The 23,923-nt window shown below is 45.4% G+C and overlaps 2 protein-coding genes across 3 annotated transcripts; one reads left to right on the plus strand and one right to left on the minus strand.

Annotated features, from left to right (window-relative positions):
* The first annotated feature begins 1,691 nt into the window (after window positions 1-1,691).
* Window positions 1,692-11,009, plus strand: LOC133111788 (malignant fibrous histiocytoma-amplified sequence 1 homolog). Its single transcript, XM_061222373.1, has 11 exons — window positions 1,692-1,766; window positions 2,541-3,411; window positions 3,652-3,946; window positions 5,118-5,304; window positions 5,830-6,008; window positions 6,439-6,947; window positions 7,349-7,503; window positions 8,355-8,532; window positions 9,717-9,784; window positions 9,876-9,961; window positions 10,544-11,009. The coding sequence occupies exons 1-11, from the start codon at window positions 1,739-1,741 to the stop codon at window positions 10,565-10,567; spliced, it is 2,580 nt and encodes an 859-aa protein (XP_061078357.1). The 5' UTR covers window positions 1,692-1,738; the 3' UTR covers window positions 10,568-11,009.
* Window positions 11,010-13,522: 2,513 nt separating this feature from the next.
* irf7 (interferon regulatory factor 7) lies at window positions 13,523-23,676 on the minus strand. Of its 2 annotated transcripts, none has more exons than XM_061222301.1 (9): window positions 23,569-23,676; window positions 22,323-22,479; window positions 20,521-20,689; window positions 19,980-20,074; window positions 19,165-19,219; window positions 18,248-18,376; window positions 16,562-16,930; window positions 15,874-15,989; window positions 13,523-15,310 (listed from the first exon to the last, which is right to left on the minus strand). In XM_061222301.1, the coding sequence occupies exons 1-9, from the start codon at window positions 23,574-23,576 to the stop codon at window positions 15,158-15,160; spliced, it is 1,251 nt and encodes a 416-aa protein (XP_061078285.1). In that variant the 5' UTR covers window positions 23,577-23,676; the 3' UTR covers window positions 13,523-15,157. The 2 variants fall into 2 exon arrangements, with proteins under 2 accessions (XP_061078285.1, XP_061078284.1); XM_061222300.1 differs by having other exon boundaries at window positions 18,248-18,379.
* Window positions 23,677-23,923: the final 247 nt, after the last annotated feature.

Below are 23,923 nucleotides of genomic sequence, written 5' to 3' on the forward strand. Positions count from 1 at the left end.
TTGTATATATATATATATTACAAAAAAAAAACATAGTTCTTTGCTTTCAGAAATTGGGGAAAAAGACACAGAGGAAGTGCAGATGTGCTCCCAGGATCCTTTGCTGCAGTTGATTGGCAGCGCCCTGCGTCTTGAGCACAAATCTGACCTCTAGGGTCGCAGTGATCTCTGCGTCTTTTGAGTGTCAGTTTTTTTTCCCCTCATGAGCCCCTCTAGTTGTTAGTTTACATGTAATCGCATCGCTTGCCAAAAGCAGGCAGCTGTCAAACATAAGTTTTTAAATTGTGTAATAAATACTCACTTTTGAAATGCTGTAAACGGTGTGTTTTTATGACCCAAGTCTCCTCCGTAGGTAATGGCACAGGTGTCCCAGTGCGTGCGTGCGTGCGTTTTCTGGAAAATATTCTACAGACGTGTTTTTCCAACCCCCACAACCGCCCACAGCAACCTAAATCATGGGATGATGATGATGATGATGATGATCACCCCCAGGGCAGGTAGCCACGGTCCCGCTGGGCATCAGAGCGACAGCGGTGGCAGTGTGCTCAAGTTTACTCTCAAAAGGCATAGGCGTGCTTTAGGGCTCAGGGTGCGACCGTACGCGTTCTACCTCCAGGCCTCATACGGAAACGGGGGGGGGGGGGGGGTCGGGCGAAAGGGCTTCAGTGTGGCCGACGCCGTAAATTTGTTTCTTTTTTCCGTCCCCGTGCTTGCACTCAAAATGTCCGTCTTCAGTTTACCTGGGACACTGCCCCCGCTGTTCAGTGTACAGCTTTCGGCTTTCGACAGTGGAAGCTTCCAACATTTTGGGGGGATACACCATTCACCCCCCCCCCCATTTTCTTTATTTTTAGGGCAGTTCGATATGCCTACCTGCCTCTCTCACTTCCTCCCCCTCTCTGGTGTAAATATTGAGTGAAGGTGCTTGTTGTTCAGGTTCCTATATGATCACGGTGGATCTACGAGATGGAACTCTGGATTTTCCTGATCGTCAGACGTCCAGCCCCAGAGCATGGTTGTACTTCAAGAAAATGTGGTTTTGCCGGGTATTGTTTGTTTAAAATTGAATACAAGTTCTTAATTTTTTTCAGTTTTGTTTCCTTGCAACTTTATTTTTATGTCCAGAAAGGAATCATGCTGGTTTAGCATGAAGAGGGAACAAACACCAACAACAAACTTGGAAAAAAACAAAGTCCGTTCTAATTTGCTAGTGTTTTTCAAATTATTTTTGCTAGTGTTGCTGAGCAATGGGGTGGGTAAATAGTATTGAGAAAAAAAGAAAAGGGTTTGAGAGCAACTGTTTGACTCAACTGACTCAACTAAACAAAATGGAGGTTTCAACTCAAACTGTATGTAAATATATTTCTTAGAGAATGTCTTTAATAATAATTAAAAAAAACCTATTGACAATGTAAAGCCAGTATCTCTCTGTATTTTTAAAAGAAAACACACCTGAATTTTGTTATCCTAACAAGAGTGATTAGTGAGACACCAGTTTCAGGTTTTTGCCATGTTGTTCGGTGACTCAATCTCAGTTCCGTGTAATATTTAAATATCTCAGCTGATCTAAACCTTGGTTAGGTTGATGTACAGGTAGCCATCACACAAAGCATGCTGACAAGTGAAACCATTTTGAATAGCACACCTAGCCCCACCCATCTAGTTATAATGCCTCCCAAGTTCTTGCCATGGTAGTGGTTGGCTGGTGTCGAAACAAGCAGACCGTTGTCGAAGGTGAATGAAGAACGTGATGGCAGACTATAAAGGCAAGTACTTCAATTCACTTTGAATTAAGATGTGCTTTTGTTGTAACGTACTTGGCAGCAATCTTGGAATACCATTTACTCAAAAAGATTATTAGGATTAGTTTACCCTTAGGCTTTAGGTTATTACTGGCATCGTGCACATGAGATTTGAATAAAATGTGTATGAGGTTGCTAAATGCACAGAAAGGAATGGATTTCACTGTACATCACAAGTAACATTGTAATTATGTCACAATTGATCTGATCAGTTTAATTTTACAATTAAATTAAACCATGAATACTGCAAATGTATACTGATCATGCAGTTTACTGGTGTCAAATTCTACCGTGCCTAAAACAGAAAATCCATTTTCCTTAACCCTAACTTTTTTATTCGGATACTAAATGTAGATGCAAGATGAACACACGTTCCCATTTCATACCCAGCCAAACTGGAAATCTGATTCTTCAGAACACAATGTCCCTTTCGGTTTCAGTTGTCATTTACCAGAATCGTTTCCCTCAGACTGTACAATTGACTGTACTTTTCCAATCTTAAAGGTACAATACCACAAACACGGCCATTGGCTGTGGCAATTAGAACCCATTTTGAACGAATGAGCGTTGGTGCGTTAACTGTATATTTTGAATAGAGGATCTCCTGTGTTTGTGTGGCAATTTGTACATTTGCCTTCAACTGCAAAGATCTTATGTGGGGTCAGAGCGTTGTGGCCACTTCAAGCAGATACCTATAAGTGGTAACAATGAATGTGTCACTCAATTTGATTGTACCAGGGGTCCAGCAGGCTCGAAAAGAGGATTTCTCCAGAAGGAAGCTCGAAGAACTCCCCACGGAGCTCTTCCGCCGAGCCGAACAGGTGGAGAGCCTGGACCTCCAGGTGAATCAGCTGAAGCAGGTCTCCCTAATCTCCATGCTGGTTAACCTGAAGGAGTTGTTCCTGTCCTGGAACAAGCTCTCCGAGTTCCCGCCCGCGATCCAAGAGCTCGGCGACCTGGAGGTGCTGTACCTGAACCAGAACGACATCGAACGGATACCCAACGGGGTCTTCGCCAGGCTGGGTAAACTGCGGCAACTCAACCTAAGCAGCAACCGCCTGGGCGAGCTCCCCTGCGACCTGAAGCAGTGTGGGCGCCTGGAGTTCCTCAACCTCTCCAGGAACCGGCTGCAGGACCTGCAGGCAGCCGTGGGTCTCCCACGGCTGAGGGAGCTCTACGTGGACCACAACCGTTTGGTGGAGCTTCCTGCCGAGCTCTTCCTGGACACAGGCCTGACCAGCTTCCAGGCGGCGGGAAACCGTCTGCAGAAGCCTCCCGAGGAGGTCTGCGCCGGCGGCCTGAAGGAGGTTCGGAGCTATTTCGGCCAAATGGGGGTTGGCGCGAAGGTGGAACACACCCGAAAGGTCAAGGTCATGTTCCTGGGCTCCTCCATGGCGGGGAAGTCCACCCTCTGCCGCAGCCTGAGGGTGGGATATGCCGAGAAGGTGGCCGTGTCCGACCGCACCGTGGGCATCGACATCTGCGAGGTGGTGAGGGAGGGCGTCCAGATGCTCTTCTGGGACTTCGCTGGGCAGGAGGAGTACTACCTCACCCACCATGTCTTCATCACTCCGCATTCCTTCGTCATCCTCGCCGTCAACCTGGCCAGGTGAACCAGGGTCTGCTCGTTCCGCTGGGGGACGGTCTCAGGAGGAGGGGGAAGGGGGGGGGGGGGGGCGGGGCGTTGGGTTGGGTTGGTTAATGAAGTATATCTTCTCTTAAAAGGTTAACATTGTTCTTGCTCACACTGACTTGCCATATACCACTGGTGTCACTTATATGGTGTTGTTCATGACAAACTTGCCACTAAGCAGGCAATTTGTTTTTTTTTTGCCTCTTGGTCTTGTAGTTACAGCATCTCAGAGCCCCAGTCGTTCAAAGATAACGTGAGCTTCTGGATCAATAACGTGTTGATGAGGGTTCCCGACTCCGTCGTGCTCCCGGTGGGCACGCATGCGGACCAGTGCACCGACGCCGAATTTGCGGACAAGAAAGAGGACATACGAAGGAAAACCGAAGCCATGCTGGAGGACAGGAGGTCTAAACTAGAGCAACGGATATCAAACATCAAGGAAAAAGACGACCCCACCCTTTTCTCCGAACAGCTGAAAAGGCTCTATCAGCTGACGACTTACAACTTGAAGGTGCAGTACACATCTGCGAGATTGCTGCTCATCTGCAAATTGCATAATTGTATCTTGTATTGCATTTCTGTCTCTAGAAGTCCTTCCACTCGTTAAGTTTCCATGGAAAGGTTTAGCAACTGCGCGACAGTGAATTTTTGCGAAAAGTTGGCAAAGGAAAACGTGAATCGGTGTGTGTGTTTCCATGTTATGCAAATATTCTGAACAGGATGCAAAGCCTCTTTGGGCTTTCTGAAGTGGAAGCATGTGACTTCGTCATGCCATTAAAAAAAAAAAGTTACCATCACCTGAAAGATACAATAGGTAATTTTGGACTCCTAACAGTCAAGAGAGGAATTGCAGCAACAAACACCCTCAAACCCCAACACGGTTTATCCCGCCCCTTCTCTGTGAACACGCTGACGTTGAACCAACCCCCCCCCCCCCCCCAATTCCACGCCATTGGCTGTGGCAATTAGAACCAATTTTCGACCAATCGCATCGGTCCGTCGCCTTTATATTTTGAAACCCGAATTTAAGGACTATAAACAGGCAGGGTGAGTTGACATGTCAGTGAGCCTATTTCAATGATAGGAAGGGATTTACAATGGTCTTGCGACAATGTTTTAACACAAAAATCTCACCTATTGTACCTTTAATAGCATCTTCCCTTGATTGATACGGCAACTTTTCCACCTTGGCCAAGGGTAAAAATGTTTTGCAATATTTCAGCATTTTTCCCCAGGGTTATTTATGTGCAAATTCAAAAGTCACATGATAACAGTAGGATGGAAACCCAACTGCTGTTTGAATAAATCTCACAGAGACAGGTCTTTGCTGAACTGTGGAGGACCACTGTGCAGTAATCAAGCTCCTGTTGCTTAAAGATGGAACATGCTGCACTATTTAAATAAGACATACTAAAATATAGGCAAATTATTTAGCCTTCTGAAATGGCAACATATTCATTTAAACATACATGGATTTGAAATCTATTTTCCAGTATATTACATTTCTGTAAGGGGTAGTTAGTGTTATCTTGATGTAGTATGTGATTCAAAAATAACAATACATTAAGGTGACCTACCAATTAGAACGATTGTTTAAGGTGCCTCACAAATATTGTGATTTTGTATATTTTTATTTTAATGACCACACTATGCATAACCCAATGTGCTTGCTTTGCCAACAGGTGCTTGACATTATGTCCATGGACTGCACCAAGTCTGCAGAGATCGAGAAGCTGCAGGAGCAAGTCCTGAAACACGTTCAGGACAGGGACCTGTTTCCCAACTTAGAGAAAACGCTCCCACGGAGCTACCAGGTCGTGGAGTCATCCATACGAGACCTCATCAAGAAGAAGAACATTCCAGAGCACGGTAGGTGCCAATTTTAAGGCGTGAGATCACAAACACAAACACTTAGCCAAAGCACTGTACAAATGATGCTTCTCATTCGCTCACACACACACACGCTCACACACACACACACATACTCACACTCCAACGGCCATTGGCTGCTATGTAAGGCACCAACCAGCTCGTCAGGAGTGATTAGGGGTAAGGTGTCTTTCTCAGGGACACATCAACACATCCTGGGCGGGATCGAACCGGCAACCCTCTGACTGCCAGACAACTGCTCTTACCAAAAACACACACACAAACACAAACACCACTTGGTAGCTGTGGCGGGAAAGTTCTCATGCCGATGTAATAATCACTGCTGCCAGTTTAAAGCAATGGGGTTCTAGAACAATGAAAAAAAAAAAGTAAAAAAAGTATCTTCAAAGGGTTAATCACAAACTGTTCATTCGTGGTTGTTCTGTAGATCGCGAAAGAACGGTAACAAATGGTGGGCTCAAATTAATTTTGTTTGAAACGAATCTAACACTTTGACATGGACAGGAATAATGGCTATCGACGAACTTCAGCAATGCAGCATTGTCGGGGAACTAGACACGGAGGACTGGCACTGTATATTGCGGTACCTCCACAGAATCGGCATCATCGTGTGGTACGAGGAAATTGAGGCTCTGAGGGTCAAGGTCTTCACCAAACCATCATTCCTCATCACACTGTTCAAGGCAAGTGCTTGTTTCGAAACCGGCACGGCTGGCAATATTACCTTGGGACCCAATGCACTCAGCCAAGCATGCAATATTTAATCAGCACATAACTAGACGTTAAAACCAGGTGGTGGGGAAATCGAACCTCTGACAGACCAGTGTGACTCGTATAGGGGTTATTCATGCCCTATACCTGGGACAAACGCATCACTGTTTTGGATTCAAATACTTTTCTGTGCCCGACTGATCTTGCCTAGTACAACTGAGCCAAAGCCAAGAGGATCAGAGGGCAGGGTTTGCACTTTGAGATCATTTAATTCCAACACACCAAACAAGCTCAGGAAAGCGTAGGAAAGTCTTTGAATCCACAACAATTACGTATTTGACCACCCAGGTCCGACCGCCTCCGAATCTTCATTTCTTGCTGTCACTCTCTCGTCTCTGGCAGACGGTGGTCAGGCACGACCTGGCCAGGTGTTTGGAAGACCTTCCTCGCAACATCCTCCAGAAGGTGAACAGCCTGGGGAGGCACAAGGGCACCTGGGTGAGTGACCTGAAGAGCAAGGCCACCCTCCCCAATGCGGCCATCGCCGCCCTGGTTCACCGAACCCTCATGCAGCAGGACGTGGCCAAACAGAAGAGGCTTGTGAGCGCGTTGGCTGGCTCCAGAAACAAAGAAGGGGAGCTGGTGTGCTTGCTCAGGCATTTTGACGTCTGCCTGCCCACAAAACTCTCCAATCCCCTGAACCCCAATGCCCAGGAGTTTGCCCAGGGTGAGACCTGGAGCACCAGCCGCTCCTCTGCGCCTACTCTCCTAAACCAGGGCAGCGCCTTCTTGTTCCCCGGTTACCTGAAGGACACCGAGATGGTGAGGAAGATGTGGGGAGAAGATACAATGGAGGACATCAGAATTAATGTCTATTTCCTGCCTGAAATTCCCTACGGTGTCTTCCACAGGTACTCCACGGTTTACCTACTAGTTTAATGTTTAATGATTAAAATGTTACCATCTGAACTTAAAGGCCAGCGGAGGATGGGCATGCCCCTGTAGCCAGGTACCCCCAAACATTTCTTCCCATCGGGGAGTTTTTTTTCCTCGCCACTGTTTGAGGGTTCTTCTCCCCATAAGGGAGTCGTTTACCTCGTATGCTACTTGGGGGGCCTTAGGGCTGATACATTTAATTCCCTTCTGTCACTCTGTAAAGCGTCTTTGTGACAGCCTTCTGTGAAAAGCGCTCGACAATTAAAACAGAATTGAATTGCTCTGAGGTCAGTTTTTCCCCGAGTTATTTTACTTGATTGACTTAGCTTTACATTTTGATTATTTGAATGCTTTTCTCCTCCATCATTCCTTCCAGACTCATCATTCGGGCCTGCTCCCTGTACTCCAGCTACTGGGTGGGCAGTGACTGCTGTCTGCTCGGCTACAACACCACCCTGGTGCTGCTGAGACGCGAATCTGAGGGCGAGGACCAGTACATCCAAATACGCTGCAAGAGACCTGACAAGAGTGGTGAGGAGTGTGTGTGAGTGTGAGTGTGAGTGTGAGTGTGAGTGTGAGTGTGAGTGTGTGTGAGTGTGAGTGTGAGTGTGAGTGTGAGTGTGAGTGTGAGTGTGAGTGTGAGTGTGAGTGTGAGTGTGAGAGAATGATGGGGCGACACTGGCCTCAGGAGGTAAGAGCAGTCGTCTGGCAGTCGGAGGGTTGCCAGTTCGATCCCGCCCAGGGTGTGTCGAAGTGTCCCTGAGCAAGACACCTAACCCCTGAAATGCTCCTGACAAGCTGGTTGGTGCCTTACATGGCAGCCAGTGGCCGTTGGAGTGTGAGTGTGTGTGTGAATGGGTGAATGAGAAGCATCAGTTGTGCAGCGCTTTGGCTCAAGGCGCTATATAAATGCCAGCCATTTGCCATTTGATGGTCTGTGCGTGTGTGCATGCAATCGTAGGAGTATGCATTCCATTCCATGTATAATATGTGACATCATTTGTGTTAAAAATAAATAAATAATCAAAATCCAGATTAGTGTAACCCCATTGAATGTATAATTAGAAGGTTCTTGTTAGAAGACCGTAAGACCAAAAGTCTTGTTATGGGTGCAGCTACAATAAGTGATCAGTCAGTGACCGTCTTGAACCAATCAAAACATTACGTTCTTCACCGCAAAACTCGACGATTGGTTGAAATCAGGGAGTCACTTATAGTTCAGTGTATTGATAGCTCTGTCCATTTTTTTTTTTTTTTTTTTGTTCAGTCAATTCAGGAAGTGAATTGGGGAAAATCTAAATGACAATCACCCTGGCTCTAACTGGACTGGAGTTCAAACCCTGGAGTTGAATAACTGAAGCGTTTGTCCCCCCCCCCCGCAGACGATTTCAGGCGCTCGTGGGACCTGATCCTGACGATAATGCGGAAGCTGTCCAGGCTCGCCGAGCAATGGCCAGGCCTGTACCAGATCGTCAGCAGTCCGTGCCGAGAGCCGGACTGCCTTCACGATTTCGAGTGGAGCGACTTCGGGAAACTGGACGGACGCGACATCTACGACGCGTAGGCAGTCAAATCTCAGCGATACCGTTTGTCATTTATTCCATCCACTGCCAGTCTTTTACTATTTTTTTCTTTTTTTTAATTATTCTAGTTGTGGTTGTCTTGTTTTACATTTTGGCAGTTAACGGGTGTCCTAACCCGGCGCCACGGACGTGCATGGTTAAGGCATCGGACTCTGATGCAGGCTTCAGCTTGATGCAGTTGCAAAAAAAAAATTTTAAATGTAAAAATCTGAAACAAATTTCAAAACAAAAACAAAACAAACAGGTATCCTAACCCAGAGGTACTTACTGTTCCTACATTCTTTACAGGCTGTTCATACTGCTTCAGGTTAAGTACATTGCTCAAAGGTACAACAGTGACTCACTGTGGATTCATACCTATTGATTTAATCTGACATCCTACCTCTGAAACAGACCCTTTTTTAAATTTCTACGACATGATGAATTATGCATTCAGATATACTGCGCAGACTGAAGACTTATCAGGCTGCACCTTTCCCTCCCTACCTAAATGGTAAATGGCAGGCATTTATATAGCGCCTGTATCCAAAGCGCTGTACAATTGATGCTTCTCATTCACCCATTCATCCACACACTCACACTCATACACCGACAGTGATCGGCTGCCATGCAAGGCCCCGACCAGCTCGTCAGGAGCATTTGGGGGTTAGGTGTCTTGCTCAGGGACACTTTGACACAGCCCGGGCGGGGGATCGAACCGGCAACCCTCCGACTGCTAGACGACTGCTCTTACTGCCTGAGCCATGTCGCCCCCTACCTCACAACCACGATTAGCCTTGTGTATGCACTTATGTATTTATTGTAGTACTCTGGGTATTCTAGCTGCCAACCGTGGTTTGCTACTTGGTAAGGTGATGCACTCTTCAAGGGTTCAATTTGTATCCTGCTAAAAACTGTACTTTCCTCTAGGGTCCTGAACGTATTTTGGGTTTGATTTGCACTTCATTGTATGTCGCTCTGGATAAGAGTGCCTGCTAAATGGTACCATGATCACTTTAACAGTATGCAAACTCAGAATTGCCCTTTATCAACCTTAGAAATTGTTTTTATCAACCTTAAATATCTGGAGGTTGGAACAGCACCGGAATGTATGGCTTTGTTAACTGACTGACAAAAAACTTCCTTCCTGTGACGCCGTGGATTTTTCCTGTTTTTCCTCAGTGTGCAGGAAGAAAAACTACTCTGCAATAATGGACACAGATGCCGAACTGAATTACTTTTCCCAAAAGGTATTATTCTTTATTATCATTATCATTATCAATTTGTGACCTCTATAATTGGCAGTTGGCTATGTAATGCGGCTGCATTCTCCGTTCACAGTCCCGAGTGGTCCAAAGGCAGCCAGTGAGCAGCCCATCACCCATCACAACATCACGACTGGTCACACGACTGTCATTGTCAATCAGGCGAGTTCCCAAACGGTTCGGATTCATTGACAGGTTCCAGGAGGGGTGTGGTATGCTTGACAGATAACAAATAACAGAAAACAGTGATGTCCACACTACTAGTGAAATCAAACGTGCTTACTGCATGTGTAACACTAGTTATGGTACACAAGCAGATGCTCCAATATGCTTTTTTTTTTTTCTCAATATTTTACGCCAAGTGACTTTGTTTGGCCACATTTTAAGTCCATCACAAGAAACCAGGTGTGCTCAGAAATTTTGCAAACCACTGACTTAACAGTCACTTCTGAAAGTTTTTTTTTCCCCCCAGCATCAAGTAGATAGGGTTACAAACAAAAATGTACTTTAAAGTACGTTGTTGTTTAGAACAGCACTTCATGTGTATTTTACTCATTACGGATGTGATACTTTAACTTGTGGAAGAACCTATGCACTTGTAGATCGCTTTGGATTAAAGGCGTCTGACAAATGACTAAAATGTGAAAATGTAAAAATAAAAATACAAAAAATAAAAAAGTGAATGCACAGTGAGATTTACACGGCGATAGCATGCAATAATCATGCAACTCATTTTTCTTGCAGTTCCCTCTCCCTGAAAGCCACTGAAGTCGGAGAAGTCGGTTGGAAAACATGAGCGAAGTAGTTTACCCCCCTGAAGATGTTGTATTGGGCCAACCTACAACCTACCTTCGCTGATATGTACATTTGCTTAAATTGTAAATATGAATTTACACGGATATAGTTTTAGTGGGTTGGTGAAACTACTCAAACAGAATCGGACTTTATGGAACAAAAATTGGCAGAGCAATGACATGCCATCACGTGACCCACGGATTTCAACCAATAGCTGTTCTGCTGTGGATAACAAAATCGTTTGATTGGCCCAAGCAAGTCAATAGCTGACGGTTCATTTTGGCTTCACTGATAATGGGGTGACGGTGACCTCACTGTCCGATCTCTAGAAATCTTACATTTTTTTCATATTTAATCTGATGAATTTCAAGCATTTTATTTTGTAGCATTCCTGTATCATTCTCATTAAACCAAATTCTCCACTTGCAAGTTACTTGTTGTATCTCCAGTATTTTACAATGTTGTCTTCTTTCATTAAAATAATAACTTGCAGATTAATTATCAAAAGTTTGAATGTGCTATTTTGAAAAGAGTGAAAACTGATGAAAGATGGTTTTCGGTGGTGGCAGAAACCGAAAGGCCTATTGCTCGCAGACGGTTGAAATGATTACCTGAGGAATTCACTTGTATCGAGTGATGTAGCCTACCTCTTTTCCAAAGACAATTCTACAGTGCAGTAGCTATTAATACAACGCTTGTTTAACTGAAAGGTTAGGGAACTAAAAAGCGTAACCTGAGTTTATAGCTAATTATTATTAAACCATAATACGTTCCTGCTGAAGTGGTCCCCGACTCTCCAGAACAACCGAGACGGCAAGCCAACGGACTTACCTGTGGATGGGAAGTAAACCTAGCAGAAGCCGCGAATCGATCGCTCTGGCCCCGCTCATATTCCAGGTTCTGTCGGCCGCCGGCGTGCCGTTTTGCGATTCCAATAATAATCGCCTACAGGGAAATAGACGGCGAGGCAGACTCCACGAAGTTAAAAAAACAACAACAAAAAACCGTTGGAAATCACTACAACCGAACTTGGTGAAACGACAGCTACAAAACAAAAATCATCTACAAAACATAACTCCATAGTTCGCGTCCAAGGTCATCTGCTCCAGAACCTCTTCTGTTTACCCGAGTGTTCAACAGTTTCCCGCCACTATTGATTTCCCTCTGACCTGGAGGTCAAGCGGACAGAGGTTAAAAACCTCCTGCAACCGCAAAGAGGGTGTTGGTGACATCGCAGGCAATATCAAATATAATAAATACATCTGAAACGTTGGTACGATTGCGAAAACGAAGGCGTTGAAGTAGTATTTTGTATGTTGAAGTAGTATGAGAAATGATATATACAGTTTCCTCCTAAATTAATTGTTCAGCTGTTACATGTTGGGGAGTTGTATTGCTGTAATGGGTACACAGTTACCTAAATGGCCTTCGCAAGTTTAATTCGATCATTTAAATTAAGCGGTTTAGGCTACTGTTCTTGCAAGGCTAGGCCGGAATACATATTATTTAGCTATAGGCTGAGGCGAACACCATGGGAAAATGGAGCGCTGAGTTCATGATAGTTGGTGAATCTCTCACCGCCCGGTCTGCAATTGCGAACTACTCCCACTCGGCGGTCGGTAAATATACTTTCTAGACCTGAAATAGTAAGGAACCACCGAAGCAAGTGGACTTTTAGGAGCTTCCACAGACAGAAGATACCAACTGTACAAGACAACCCATACAACTGAGGTGCTTCTTATTGGATAAACGTTTTGGGGTTTGGTTCTCACTGTTTTTGTCTGTAACTGGATTTAAGAAAATAAATTGATGCATTTTTAAAAATCAGTACCTTTTTTGTCTGTAACTGGATCTGAAAAACAGTCGGGTTTTGGTGATCTCTTAAAAATGTCCACTGCGGATCCAATATACATATACATTCCCTCACTACGAGCACCTGGCGGTCGAGCTGCACGTTCACGCCCGTTTTCTGTTTGCCTAGTTCCTTAGTGGTGGAATGACTTGCCTACCACTGTCAGGACAGCAGAATCCCTCCCCCTATTTCGACGCAGACTAAAATCACACCTTTTCAAACTGTACCTTAGTCCTTCCTCCTAACCCCCCCCCCCCCCCCCCCCCTTTACGATATCCCCCTTGTCTAACCCCCCCCCAAAAAAAGTAAAAAAATTTGCATGATGACTGTCTTTGTTTAGAACAGCATTTCATGTTTATTTTACTAGTTATGGATGTGATGCTTTAACTTGTGGAAGAACCTACGATCTTGTGAATCGCTTTGGATTAAAAGAGTCTGCCAAATGTCTAAAATGTAAATGTAAATACATACCTAAAGTAGTAGAGTGGGCATAGGGTGGCAGTGTCGTATAATTGTTAAGGAACTGGGTTTGCAGTGACAAGGCTATTGGTTCAAGGAGGGCTACTGTACCCTTGACCAAGGCAATAAACCTTAATTGCTTACGTAAAATAACCAGCTGTATGAATGGACGGAATCCAAAAAGAATGCAACCTGTGTAAGATGCTCTGGATGAAAGCATCTCTATAATGTAAACTAACCCCGGTGTAGCCACAATGAGATCCGCACAGCCGTTGGGCCCTTGACCAAGGCCCTTAAAACTGCACTGCTCCAGGTGAGGATTGTCTCCTGCTTAGTCTAATCAACTGTACGTCACTCTGGATAAGAGTGTCTGCCAAATGCCAATAATGTGATGTAATACTTCTGAACAAGAGGAGTCGCATGAAGGAAAAAGAGGATTGACTATGGGGGCGCACCCCTTGTCTCCCCTTCGAGACCAGACATGCATTCTGTGTGAACATGCCTTAGGAGAAATGTTATGAGAGGATAAACATTTTCCCTGTAAAAATGAGCTATACAACTTTGACCTTAAGAAGCACCTGTAGACCAAGGACAACACTTTAAAATGCAGCAATATCTTATTGGTTAAACACAAGGTTTTATTTGTCTACAAAAAGACACATTGTACTTTGCAACAAGGTATAACAGTAGCTCCAGCATTGACAGTAAAGGGTTTTAGATGAGAGCCAAAATAACCAGTGTATCAAAGTCTTTATACTATGTGCAAGGAGGACGTGCTTGCTTTCCCAATTTAACCCATAGGGCAGAATGTCGGAAAAAAAAATCTTCACAAGAAGAGAAAACACAATGAGTTCTATAAACTCATTTACCAAATTCAATTACACATCAGTGTAATGACTTTGGCCTTTTCCACGCATTTTTTTTTTTTAACAATTGTTTCTGATTACCCCCCCCCCCCCTCCCCCCATTTTTTCCCAATTTGGTAGCCAATTGTACCCTATCTATTCCAATCGCCCACGGCGCTGTGGATACACCACAACGGGCCTGTCGCTCGGCACCCCGGGAAGATCAGGATAATAAGAGAGCGATACGCCTTCTACAAGCCGCATCGTCTCAAATTCTCGTGAAGCAAGTGCAATCATTCGCTCTGCTGTATTCGGCGATCCTACAGGCCGTGCCGAGTCCACTCCACCCTACCCCCTCCCTCGGAGCAGCGAGCCAATTATGCCACCCATGCCGGCTAACCTCGGCTTTGGCAGGACCGGAGATCAAGCCCCGGCCACAGCCCGGTCCTCGGTGTGCAACTGCGACGAACTGATGCCGTTATCGCGGCACTCAAGAAACGCCCATCAAACACAACGAGCTCTTTTACCGAACACTTAAAGAAATTATTGATTTTAAACATTTCTTTAATGTCATTTTGTTAACGCTTTCTATGCATGAGTCCTTTGATGAGCCAGGCAACTCCTACACGAGCACAACACGAATATATAAAGTTCATGAATGTTTATGCCGATCACCAAAAGTCGGAAAATAGTGTGTCATATCGACACTGAAGCGTCAAGTGACGTGACCGATGTCTCTTTTGCCTGTTCGCCGTTTTTTAACATAAACATTCATGAAGGTCTGTGCAGTGCTTACTGAGGACCAGTCATAGAAGGCGTTATCTCTTATTTCCGAAAATGAGGTGAAGAGAGAGCAAAGGCACACCGCCATTAATACCCTCCAGCATCTGCTGATTCGTAACAGTGTTAAATACAAAATAAAAAAATTAGAAATAAAAAAATAAAAACATCGGTGGACCATATTGTGACTAGTTTCTTCTTCGCGTGAGATTTCTCCATACGGAAACATCTCTCCAAATAACAAGTGGATGTCGTACTTTCCTCGAGGGTCCTGAACGTGCTTGTCCCTGGGTTTGATTTGCACTGGGTAAGAGCATCTGCAAAATGCCGTTAATGTAATGTAATAATCGACTTAACTGGCACCCCTTCCAACTGCTTTCAAATGAGTCAAGTGCTTAATTAACTGGTATTTCATTTTCTTCCTCTTCTTCTTCTTCTTCTTTTCCATAGTGTTGGATATTCTTAGTAATGATAGGCATATACTGAGGCAAAACTGCAGAGTAATGACAGAGACTGATCGAAGGAGAGAGAAACAGAGAGAGTATATGAGAAAGAGACCGAGAGTAGAAGGAGTTTCCGTTCAGAAGTGCTCCCAGGAGGGTTGAGGAGTGTCGGTGGTCAGAGGCTTCAGACTTCGACGGAGGGCATGCTGTACACAGACTCGATGAGGTCGAACAAGCTGTTGTGTGAGATCTGCAGGCTGATGCTCCCGCTGTGGAGGGACGAGGCTCCTTCTGCCTGCGCCTTCTCATGGAGGTACCGACAGAACAGGGGCACCACCTGCACACAGAGACAGAGAGGGAGAGAGAGGGAGGGGGAGGGGGGCAGAGAGAGAGAGGAGACAGAGAACGAGAGGGAGGGGAGGGAGACAGAGAGATCGAGACAGAGAGGGAGGGGGGGAGGAGAGAGACGGTGGAGAAAGACAGAAAGAGAGAAATAGAGGTGACCCAGAGGGAGGGGGTGGCAGAGAGAAATAGAGGGAGGGGGGGGAGACAGAGAGGGGGAGAGAGAGACAGAGGGGGGGGACACAGAGAGAGAAATAGAGGGAGGGGGGAGGAGACAGAGAGATAAATAGAAGTGACAAAGAGAGAGAGAGCCAAGGAGATGATGATTGACAGAGAACGAAGAGAGAGAAATATCCACAAGACCACAAGAGACATTGAGGGAGTGAAAGAGAGAATGAGGAAATGTGAGTGAAAGATGAATAAGGGAGGGGGAGGTAAAAAAAAAGAGAGAGATCCCATTAATTATGGCATTCTGTATTTAGGGGGGAGATTATCTGTATCACGTTGAACGTTTATTCATGTCATAGAACAGCGGCAGTTGCAGGGTTCAAGGATTACCTTCACCGTGATTAGCTTCTTCTCGCGTGGCTTTCCATCCGGAAACTTCTCTCCGAAGCACAAGTAGATGTCGTACTCCGGGGACCTCTGCCTGTTGTTCTGAAAGTCCCCCAGATCTGAAAGTAGCAGACGGTGTCGAGGTAAAGACCGAGGGATGTGGTCAGACAGAACAATATGGGTCTAATCTGACATCAGTGAAACCAGCTCCAGTTCCTGAATCGAGTGTGTATTTTGTGCCTCTGTCTGAAACCATAATCCCTCAAATACAGTCTATCTATTCAGCAGGAACTTGGGTTGATAACAGAGATATAGATATAAAGCTGTAATGTCAAACCATCATTTAAAATGCACTAAACATCTTCAAAATTAAATTCAGTAAAGTAAAAAAAAAAAAGGAACCTCAAACTGAATGTACCATAACATGATGACAAGAACAGGCCATTCAGCCCAGCAATGCTCCTGTCTACCGAATGCCAAGTTTATCTAAAAGCTAGATAGTACCAGGCACAGTATCAAGACTTCAAAAACCAGAGTTTCTCCCTCCATGACATGACCTAGCAAGCGATTCCAAGTTTTTGTAAAAAAAAACAAAAAACAAAAAAAAAAACTTCTCATCGTTTTTCCTTCCAGATGATTCCCTGGGAGACACGGGACTGGGGTGGAGGGAGGGGGGGTGGGTAACCCTTACCGCTGAGGAACTTCTGAAAGTTGAGCAGCTCCACCTCCTCCTTCTGGGGCAGCTTGGTGGGGTGCGGGTGGGGCACCTGGGAGGAGGCGCCGGTGCTGGCGAACACGTGGCACTTGTCCTGGCGGACGGCGTACACGCCGGTGCCGCGCACCTCCAGCAGGAGGCCCCGCTGGACGCTGGCCAGGATGCGCTGCGTGTACTCGATCTGCTTGTGGTCCAGCAGGCCCTCGGTGTTGGGGAAGCAGACGGGGACGGCCTGCAGGGCCGGTTCCTCTTGCAGGTAGTGCAGCTGCACCCGCGGGCTGGTCAGCGTGGTCTTCAGCACCTCCCGGCTCCTGTACTGCACGGTGAGCTCCAGCAGGGGGTACGCTATAAGGAGAATGCACAGTCCTTTATTTATACAGTGTACATTCTCAGACATAAAAGTGCCTCAAATGGTAAATGGTTGGCATTTATGTAGCGCTTTTATCCAAAGCGTTGTACAATTGATGCTTCTCCATTCACCCATTCATACACGCACTCACACACCGACGGCGATTGGCTGCCATGCAAGGCACCGACCAGCTCGTCAGGAGCATTTGGGGGTTAGGTGTCTTGCTCAGGGACACTTCGACACAGCCCGGGCGGGGGATCGAACCGGCAACCCTCCAGGCGACTGTCTCTGGGCCAGTACCCTACACTGTAGGGACATAAAATTGTACCCATAACCAGCAATATATCATTCATTTGTACCGTTTTTCCTTGGAAAACGTACTCAATGGTACCTAAAGAGTACTGTGACAGGGTACATTTGGGAAATGTTATCCTTGAAGAACAAAACATGTACCTGCACTGTCACTTTATTTCTGAGAGTGCGCTGTAGGTTGACTGAGCATACTCATACTCATTCACAGCAACGCCCTGTTAAATTCCCCCCTCTCCCAGTTGGCTGACCTTCATGTCTTTGGATTGTGGGAGGAAACCGGAGGACCCGGAGGGAACCCCACACAGACACGGGGAGAACATGCACACTCCACACAGAGAGGCCCTGGCTGGGATTAAAACCCAGGCCCTCCTTGCTGGGAGGCCAAAGTGCTGTCCACTGCACCACTGTGCTGTTTAATAGTGATTTGTATGTGAATATTTATTTTGTTCACAACGTTCAGCAATTATATTCAGAGGACAATCACAAGGTAAGAACAGTGAAAAAGAGCGAAAACTAAATGCAAAATTAAACAACGGTAATTTATTATGAATGGCCTTATTATAATCTGCCTTTAAATTACCAGTGGAAAAAAAAAAGCACATCTAAAACGCATTGCAGAGCACATTGGCAGATGCATTTGTGAAACAGGCAGACATCTCTGCACTCCCCTGATGGCAAGGTTGCACAATGTACAAGTGATTATTTTTTAACTCACTGCAAATAAATACCCACTCGGGGACGCAGACCTGGGTCAAATTCGGTTCGGATTCAAATACCTTTCTATGTCTGCCTTTCTGGTTTATTGGAACCAATGAAATGCTCTCAAAACGTGCAAACCACTGCTGGTCCTCTTGGTCGGCTCAGTTCCACCAAGGCAAGTGGAAACTGAGCGCAGTAAAAAGTATCTGAACCTAAAAGAAGTACACACGTATTTGACCCAGGTCTGCAGTCTGTGTGGCAGTGCCTCGGCTCACCCAGGCCCTGAATCGAACGCGCCTTACCTACGCCGCACGGCGGAACGGCTGGGGCCGCCATGTGGTTCTGGCTCATTATCTGGGGCTCTATGGGCTGATAGACGTTCTGTACGGCAGGTATATTGCAAGCATACGGATCATTCCAAAGATGGTCACCTGCTGGGGGGGTGGGGGGGGGTGGGGGGTGGAGGGAGGAGGAGGAGGAGGAATAACAACATGAGCTAATGTACACACATCTACAGGCACTGCACAGGAATGCAATCTGTCTCGCGTTCAGACATACGTTGAGCTCATCGGTGAAAGACATACACTCACGCGTGTGGCCAAGACCGTCCTACATCTACAACAAAGTCGAGTTGCGACGCACTCGGAAACGATTCGTCAAATAACTCTCTTCACCCTTTCAACCAATCAAAATCACTCTTACGCAATTCTTTTCAGCCCCTATTTACCCTTTCAGTCCCAAGTCTGATATGAAGTAGCTGCATCCAAATACCAAGGGGGTTGAATTGGGGCTCACAACCGCAGAAAAGCAGCCATTGTGATTGGTTGAAAAGATATGGGCTGAGAGTGCCTTTTTACGGTAGTTCCGCTTGAGCCCTAGATCACTGAAAGGACTGAAAGGGTTAAACCCCTGACTGCATTCTCTCAATTTTCTCAATTGATTTCCCTTTGGATTTCGGTGAAGTGACTTCATAATGGGCTTGGGACTTCGATCTAATTACAATGTCCTTTTTCCATAACTGTAGCGAGCAATTTTTGCAAAAATATCTTTTCGTAAAAAAAAAAAAAAAAAAAAAAAAACAATCACAAAACCAAATGTGATTTTGCGTTAGCTGCTCCCACTGTTACGTACATTATTTCAAGGATTAAAATAATCTAAGACAAACACATTCTACAGAAAACATATGCATCATAACCAGACCAGTATTATAGAGTAGTACCTTGCGGTTGGTTGTTAAGAGTTAAGCCATCCATGTCATTTAACAACTCTTCTTCCTAGAAGGAAAGAAAATAGAAAAACCGTCTAATGAAAATCGGTAACTCTTTTCCATTCAAAGGGACAGTTTTGTGTTTTCCCGTGGCAACGAGAACACACGGGTCACACCAATGCCTTCTATAAGGCATGACCACAGACATTTAATACACCAGCCAGGTAACTTGGGTCAGTGTGCTTACTGTATTGCTTAAACTTAAAGGGCCGGTTTCACAGACACAGATTAAGCTTTGTCATGGGCTAAATTGAGTTTTGTATGGAGAATCTCCATTAAAAATTTGTATTCAGTCTCAGACTAAGCTTAATCGTGTCTTTGCTGTAAAGCTGGGTTGTTTGGACTTTTTATGACCCAGGGACCCCCATCCTGGCTTGAAGGCAACCAGTGGACCCCATCATAGATGATAAAAAGCCGTTATATTTCAAATAAAGGTTTCATAAAGATCACAGACTGGGGGGAGGGGGTGTGGTGTTGAGGGTTGAGATGGCAATCGCAGAAACGCCTACCGTACCTTCACGGTCACCCAACCGAAAACCCAGCCCGTAAAATATGTTTGTTTTTTTTCACCCCCCCCTCCTGGTTTTCTTTTCTCCCAAGTAATTAACTGAACAATTAATTAGTGCTACTGTGTGTCTTCACACCTGACTCCCAGGTAAAGGGAGGGTGGAAAACAAGTCCTCTTCCCCCAGAGGACTGCAATTCGATTAGCCCCCTGCCTATGAGAACCAAACAAAGGCCCTGGTGTATTAGTGACATCACTGTACCTGCATAGCTACTGGGTCTGTATTGTAGAGGTCTTCAATCAAGGGACAGCTGGAGTCCATGAGAATATCCCTTGCAGGCGGCTCTTCATAATTATCTGGGGAACAAAGCAATCGAATGATGTGCACTGCAATGCAGAGACTCGGAATGCAAGGCCTTGACTAGTAGGAAATCCAGCAAGATTCAAATGCTGTGCCGGGAAAATGGTATAAAAAAATAATAATAATTTGATTCAACTTCGGAAAGTTAGTGACTGGGCTGCCTTAAATTGTTAACTTCTGAAGACAAGTGTTTACACGAATCAGTGTAGGCATCTTTGTTTTATCAAGGAAAAATATTAAGGCACTAAGCTTTTTAAGTTGAAACTTAAATGTTTTCTTAGAGTATATTTATACATACTCTTTTGTTACGGAGTGGCACATATTGGCATACATTGCTTTTGTTTTTTTTTGTGTCCAAGCGAAAAGTCATGACACTGTGAGCCCGGGAGGTTTTAAGAGGAGAACGGAAGCGGGTGCCACCTGCGGTGTGTCTGGAGCTTACACTCGGAGGTGGAGAGCTGGAACACCTTGTGGGGGTAGTCCGGGTGCTTGGACTGGTCCTCCACCATGCGGAACTTCTTCTGGCAGTTGAGAGCGCAGCGGAAGTTGGTCTTCCACTTGGCCCTGTCGTTCGGGTTCTCTTTAATTTTGCCACTGGCCTCAGCCCAAGCCTGGCGGGGCACATAAAGGGAGGGGAAGTCAGTGGCAGTGACTCGGCACACTGGTTATATAACGGCTCCTCCTGTTACCACCAGTATACACCTTCTACCCTGCTCTACAGCAGCTGCCATGGCTACAAGATAAGATAGCAAGATAACTTTGCTGGCATTAACATTATCCAGAGCGACGTACAGTTGATTAGACAAAGCAGGAGACAACCCTCCCCTGGAGCAATGCAGGGTTAAGGGCCTTGCTCAAGGGCCCAACGGCTGTGCGGATCTCATTGTGGCTACACCGGGATTAGAACCACCGACCTTGCGTGTCCGAGTCATTTACCTTAACCACTACGCTACAGGCCGCCCTATAAGAATATAACGCTTATGCTGCCATCAACACTCACTCCTACTATTGCTACTAGGATTTACACTACTTCACTTTGAACCTCTTTATGCACCAATACAAGTCAACCCCATTTACTAATGCTACAACTACATGCTGGGGTCACGGATGGTGTAGTGGGTAGCACAGCAAGGAGGTCCTGGGTTTGAATACTGGTCGGCCCAGGGCCTCTCAGTTTGCATGTTTTCCCCGTGTTCATGTGGGTTTCCTCCAGGTACTCTGGTTTCCGAAGACATGCAGGTTAGGCAGATTGGAGAGTCTAAATTGCTCGTGGGTACGAGTGTGTGAGTGAATGGTGTGTGTGCCCTGCGATGGACTGGCGACCTGTCCAGGGTGTATTCCTGCCTTTCACCCAATGTACGCTGGGATAGGCTCCAGCGACCCTGTTCAGGATAAGCGGGTTAAGATAATGGATGGAAAACTACATGCTTACTTCATCTACTGGGATAGTCCTGCAAACAACACTGCTGCTGCAGGCAGCTAATACTACAACTCATAATAAAAATATCAATAATAATAATGTTATTACAACTAATGCTGCTACTACTAATAATAATAATAATGATAATAATTATTACTACAAATACCGCTACTACCACCATACTTCTAAATGGCAATTGGTTGGCATTTATATAGAGCCTTTATCCAAAGTACAATTGATGCTTCTTGCTCACCCATTCATACACACACTCACACACCAATGGCGATTGGCTGCCATGCAAGTTACCAACCAGCTCGTCAGGAGCATTTTGGGGGTTGGGTGTCTTGCTCAGGGACACTTTGACACATCCCTGGCGGGGGATCGAACCGGCAACCCTCCGACTGCCAGACAACTGGTTGCGTTTACCTGAGCCAATGTCGCCCCCATAGAACTGTGCTATGGGCCAACCTCACCCATAGAGCCTGGGGCACAGTCGGACTGCATCCAAATTCAATATATATATATATATATATATATATATATGTCACTCAAAATCACTCAGCTGAAACTATTTAAAAAAAAACACACCAGTCTATAAAAAAAAAAAGAAGAAGAAGAAGAAACAACAGGTCTTGAAAAAGGCGCCTTCAAAACTGACTCTCCCAAGTCTCTTCCACTCTCTAACTGCAGAAGTGTCCACCTTTCATCCTTTTCTGCAGCTGAACCCAATTACCGATCGATTAGGCAGTCAATCGGCTGCACCTGAAGGAGCCAGAGGCGACCGAAACACCTGTCACTTCGCCACCACTGTCCCCGATTCTCACCTTGAATATCTTGCTGTCCTCATCACTGACGTCCTTCCTGGAGTTGTGCTTCCAAGGGACCCGGAACTTGTTGTTGTCCACCCAGTTCAGCCCCTCGTACTGGCCGCTGTTGACCTGGCGAATCAGCCAGTCGGCGAACTGCGGTTTAGTGCTGGCGCTGAGGCAAACGCGGTGCGAGGAGAAAAGGCGGAAAAGGTTAAGTCTTATTTGTGTTAATGTAAAAGACATGCATAAGAGGTACTAGCATGTGATAGCATCCATGGACGTAGGTCCCCGGACATAGAACTTCAAATAGCTCCTTCCACCAATCACTACTATAATGTTGTACTTGCTCATAGTTAGTTCCCACAAAAAAAAAAAAACAACAACAACACATTTCCTGTTTGTTGTCCCTCTCCCCCCAGAAAATGTGATCTACGGCAGTGTCGACCATGGGCATGTTTTTGTTGTGAAGGTGGGATTTGCAGCCAGAAGGTTACTGGCTCAGTTCCCAGATGTGGGACAGCCACATTGGTAATTGCATATGGTACATAGCATAAACCAAACAGAACATCAATAAATTAATTACATAGCAACTGAGTCACAGGACTCGGCGAAATAACAAAGGTGCAAGGTGAGGTAGCAACGTCAGCGGTTTATTTTGAACTACGAATAGCGGCAGCAAATAAGACTATAAGACAATAAGACAATAAGACTGTTCTTAAAACGTGAGTTTTAATTGTTAAGGATCTCCGGTGCTTTCCGTATGAGAGCAGCGGTAAAAGTTAAGCTCAAAATATTTAACCAGTTAACTCCTTAAACCTCCCTTTTATTTAAAAACATAAGTAAACAGCATGCTCTGCGTATCTGTGATTGAATACGTGCGGCTACAGAGCGGGCGGTAATGAGGCGCTGTTTTCTTAAAATGCAGCACATTGACCACTCTACAAATGTTAAAAAAGTACGCGCTGGCTCATGTCACGTGACGGCAATTTACTTAACCACGTCGATTCGCATAATCTTGATATTAATGAAGTCTGCGCCGTAACGCCACAAGCAACACTGGACTTCCTTGCTGCTGTTGGAATACGCCTTATTAGAATAATAATAGTAAAAAAAATTTTTAAAGTACATTCGGCAACCGAATCTATAGCTCCCTCAACACATGCGCTCGAATTAAATGTTGCTATTAAGACATTTGCACAATAAAAGCAGCGCGACACATTGGCACATATGATAGCCTCCATCTAAACGGATATAAACCAACCTCTGCATCTTTGCTCGGTCTCCAGTCGCAAGCTACCTTGTACGAGTAGGTATGTCGCATAAGCACTCTCATTGATCGTCACAACTACTTACAAAATACTTACTGTACGCAAACACTTTATACCGATTGTGACGCCGACATAGATCCTCCCCTTAACGGGCGGATCTTCTTTTCCGGTACCGCCTCATCTCCTTTTTAGTACCATAAGATCATACATAAAACTTGTTTTCACATTCGGCAGGAGCATTTCGCGAGAAACCACGTGCCGAAACTGAAAGTTAACTCGGAGATAACTCCGGAGGCACCGGAGTTTGGGTTAATGTAGTGTTGCGTCATCGGTTTATTTTGTGCTTGG

Source organism: Conger conger, chromosome 15 (assembly GCF_963514075.1).
Source record: "Conger conger chromosome 15, fConCon1.1, whole genome shotgun sequence".
NCBI lineage: Eukaryota > Metazoa > Chordata > Actinopteri > Anguilliformes > Congridae > Conger > Conger conger.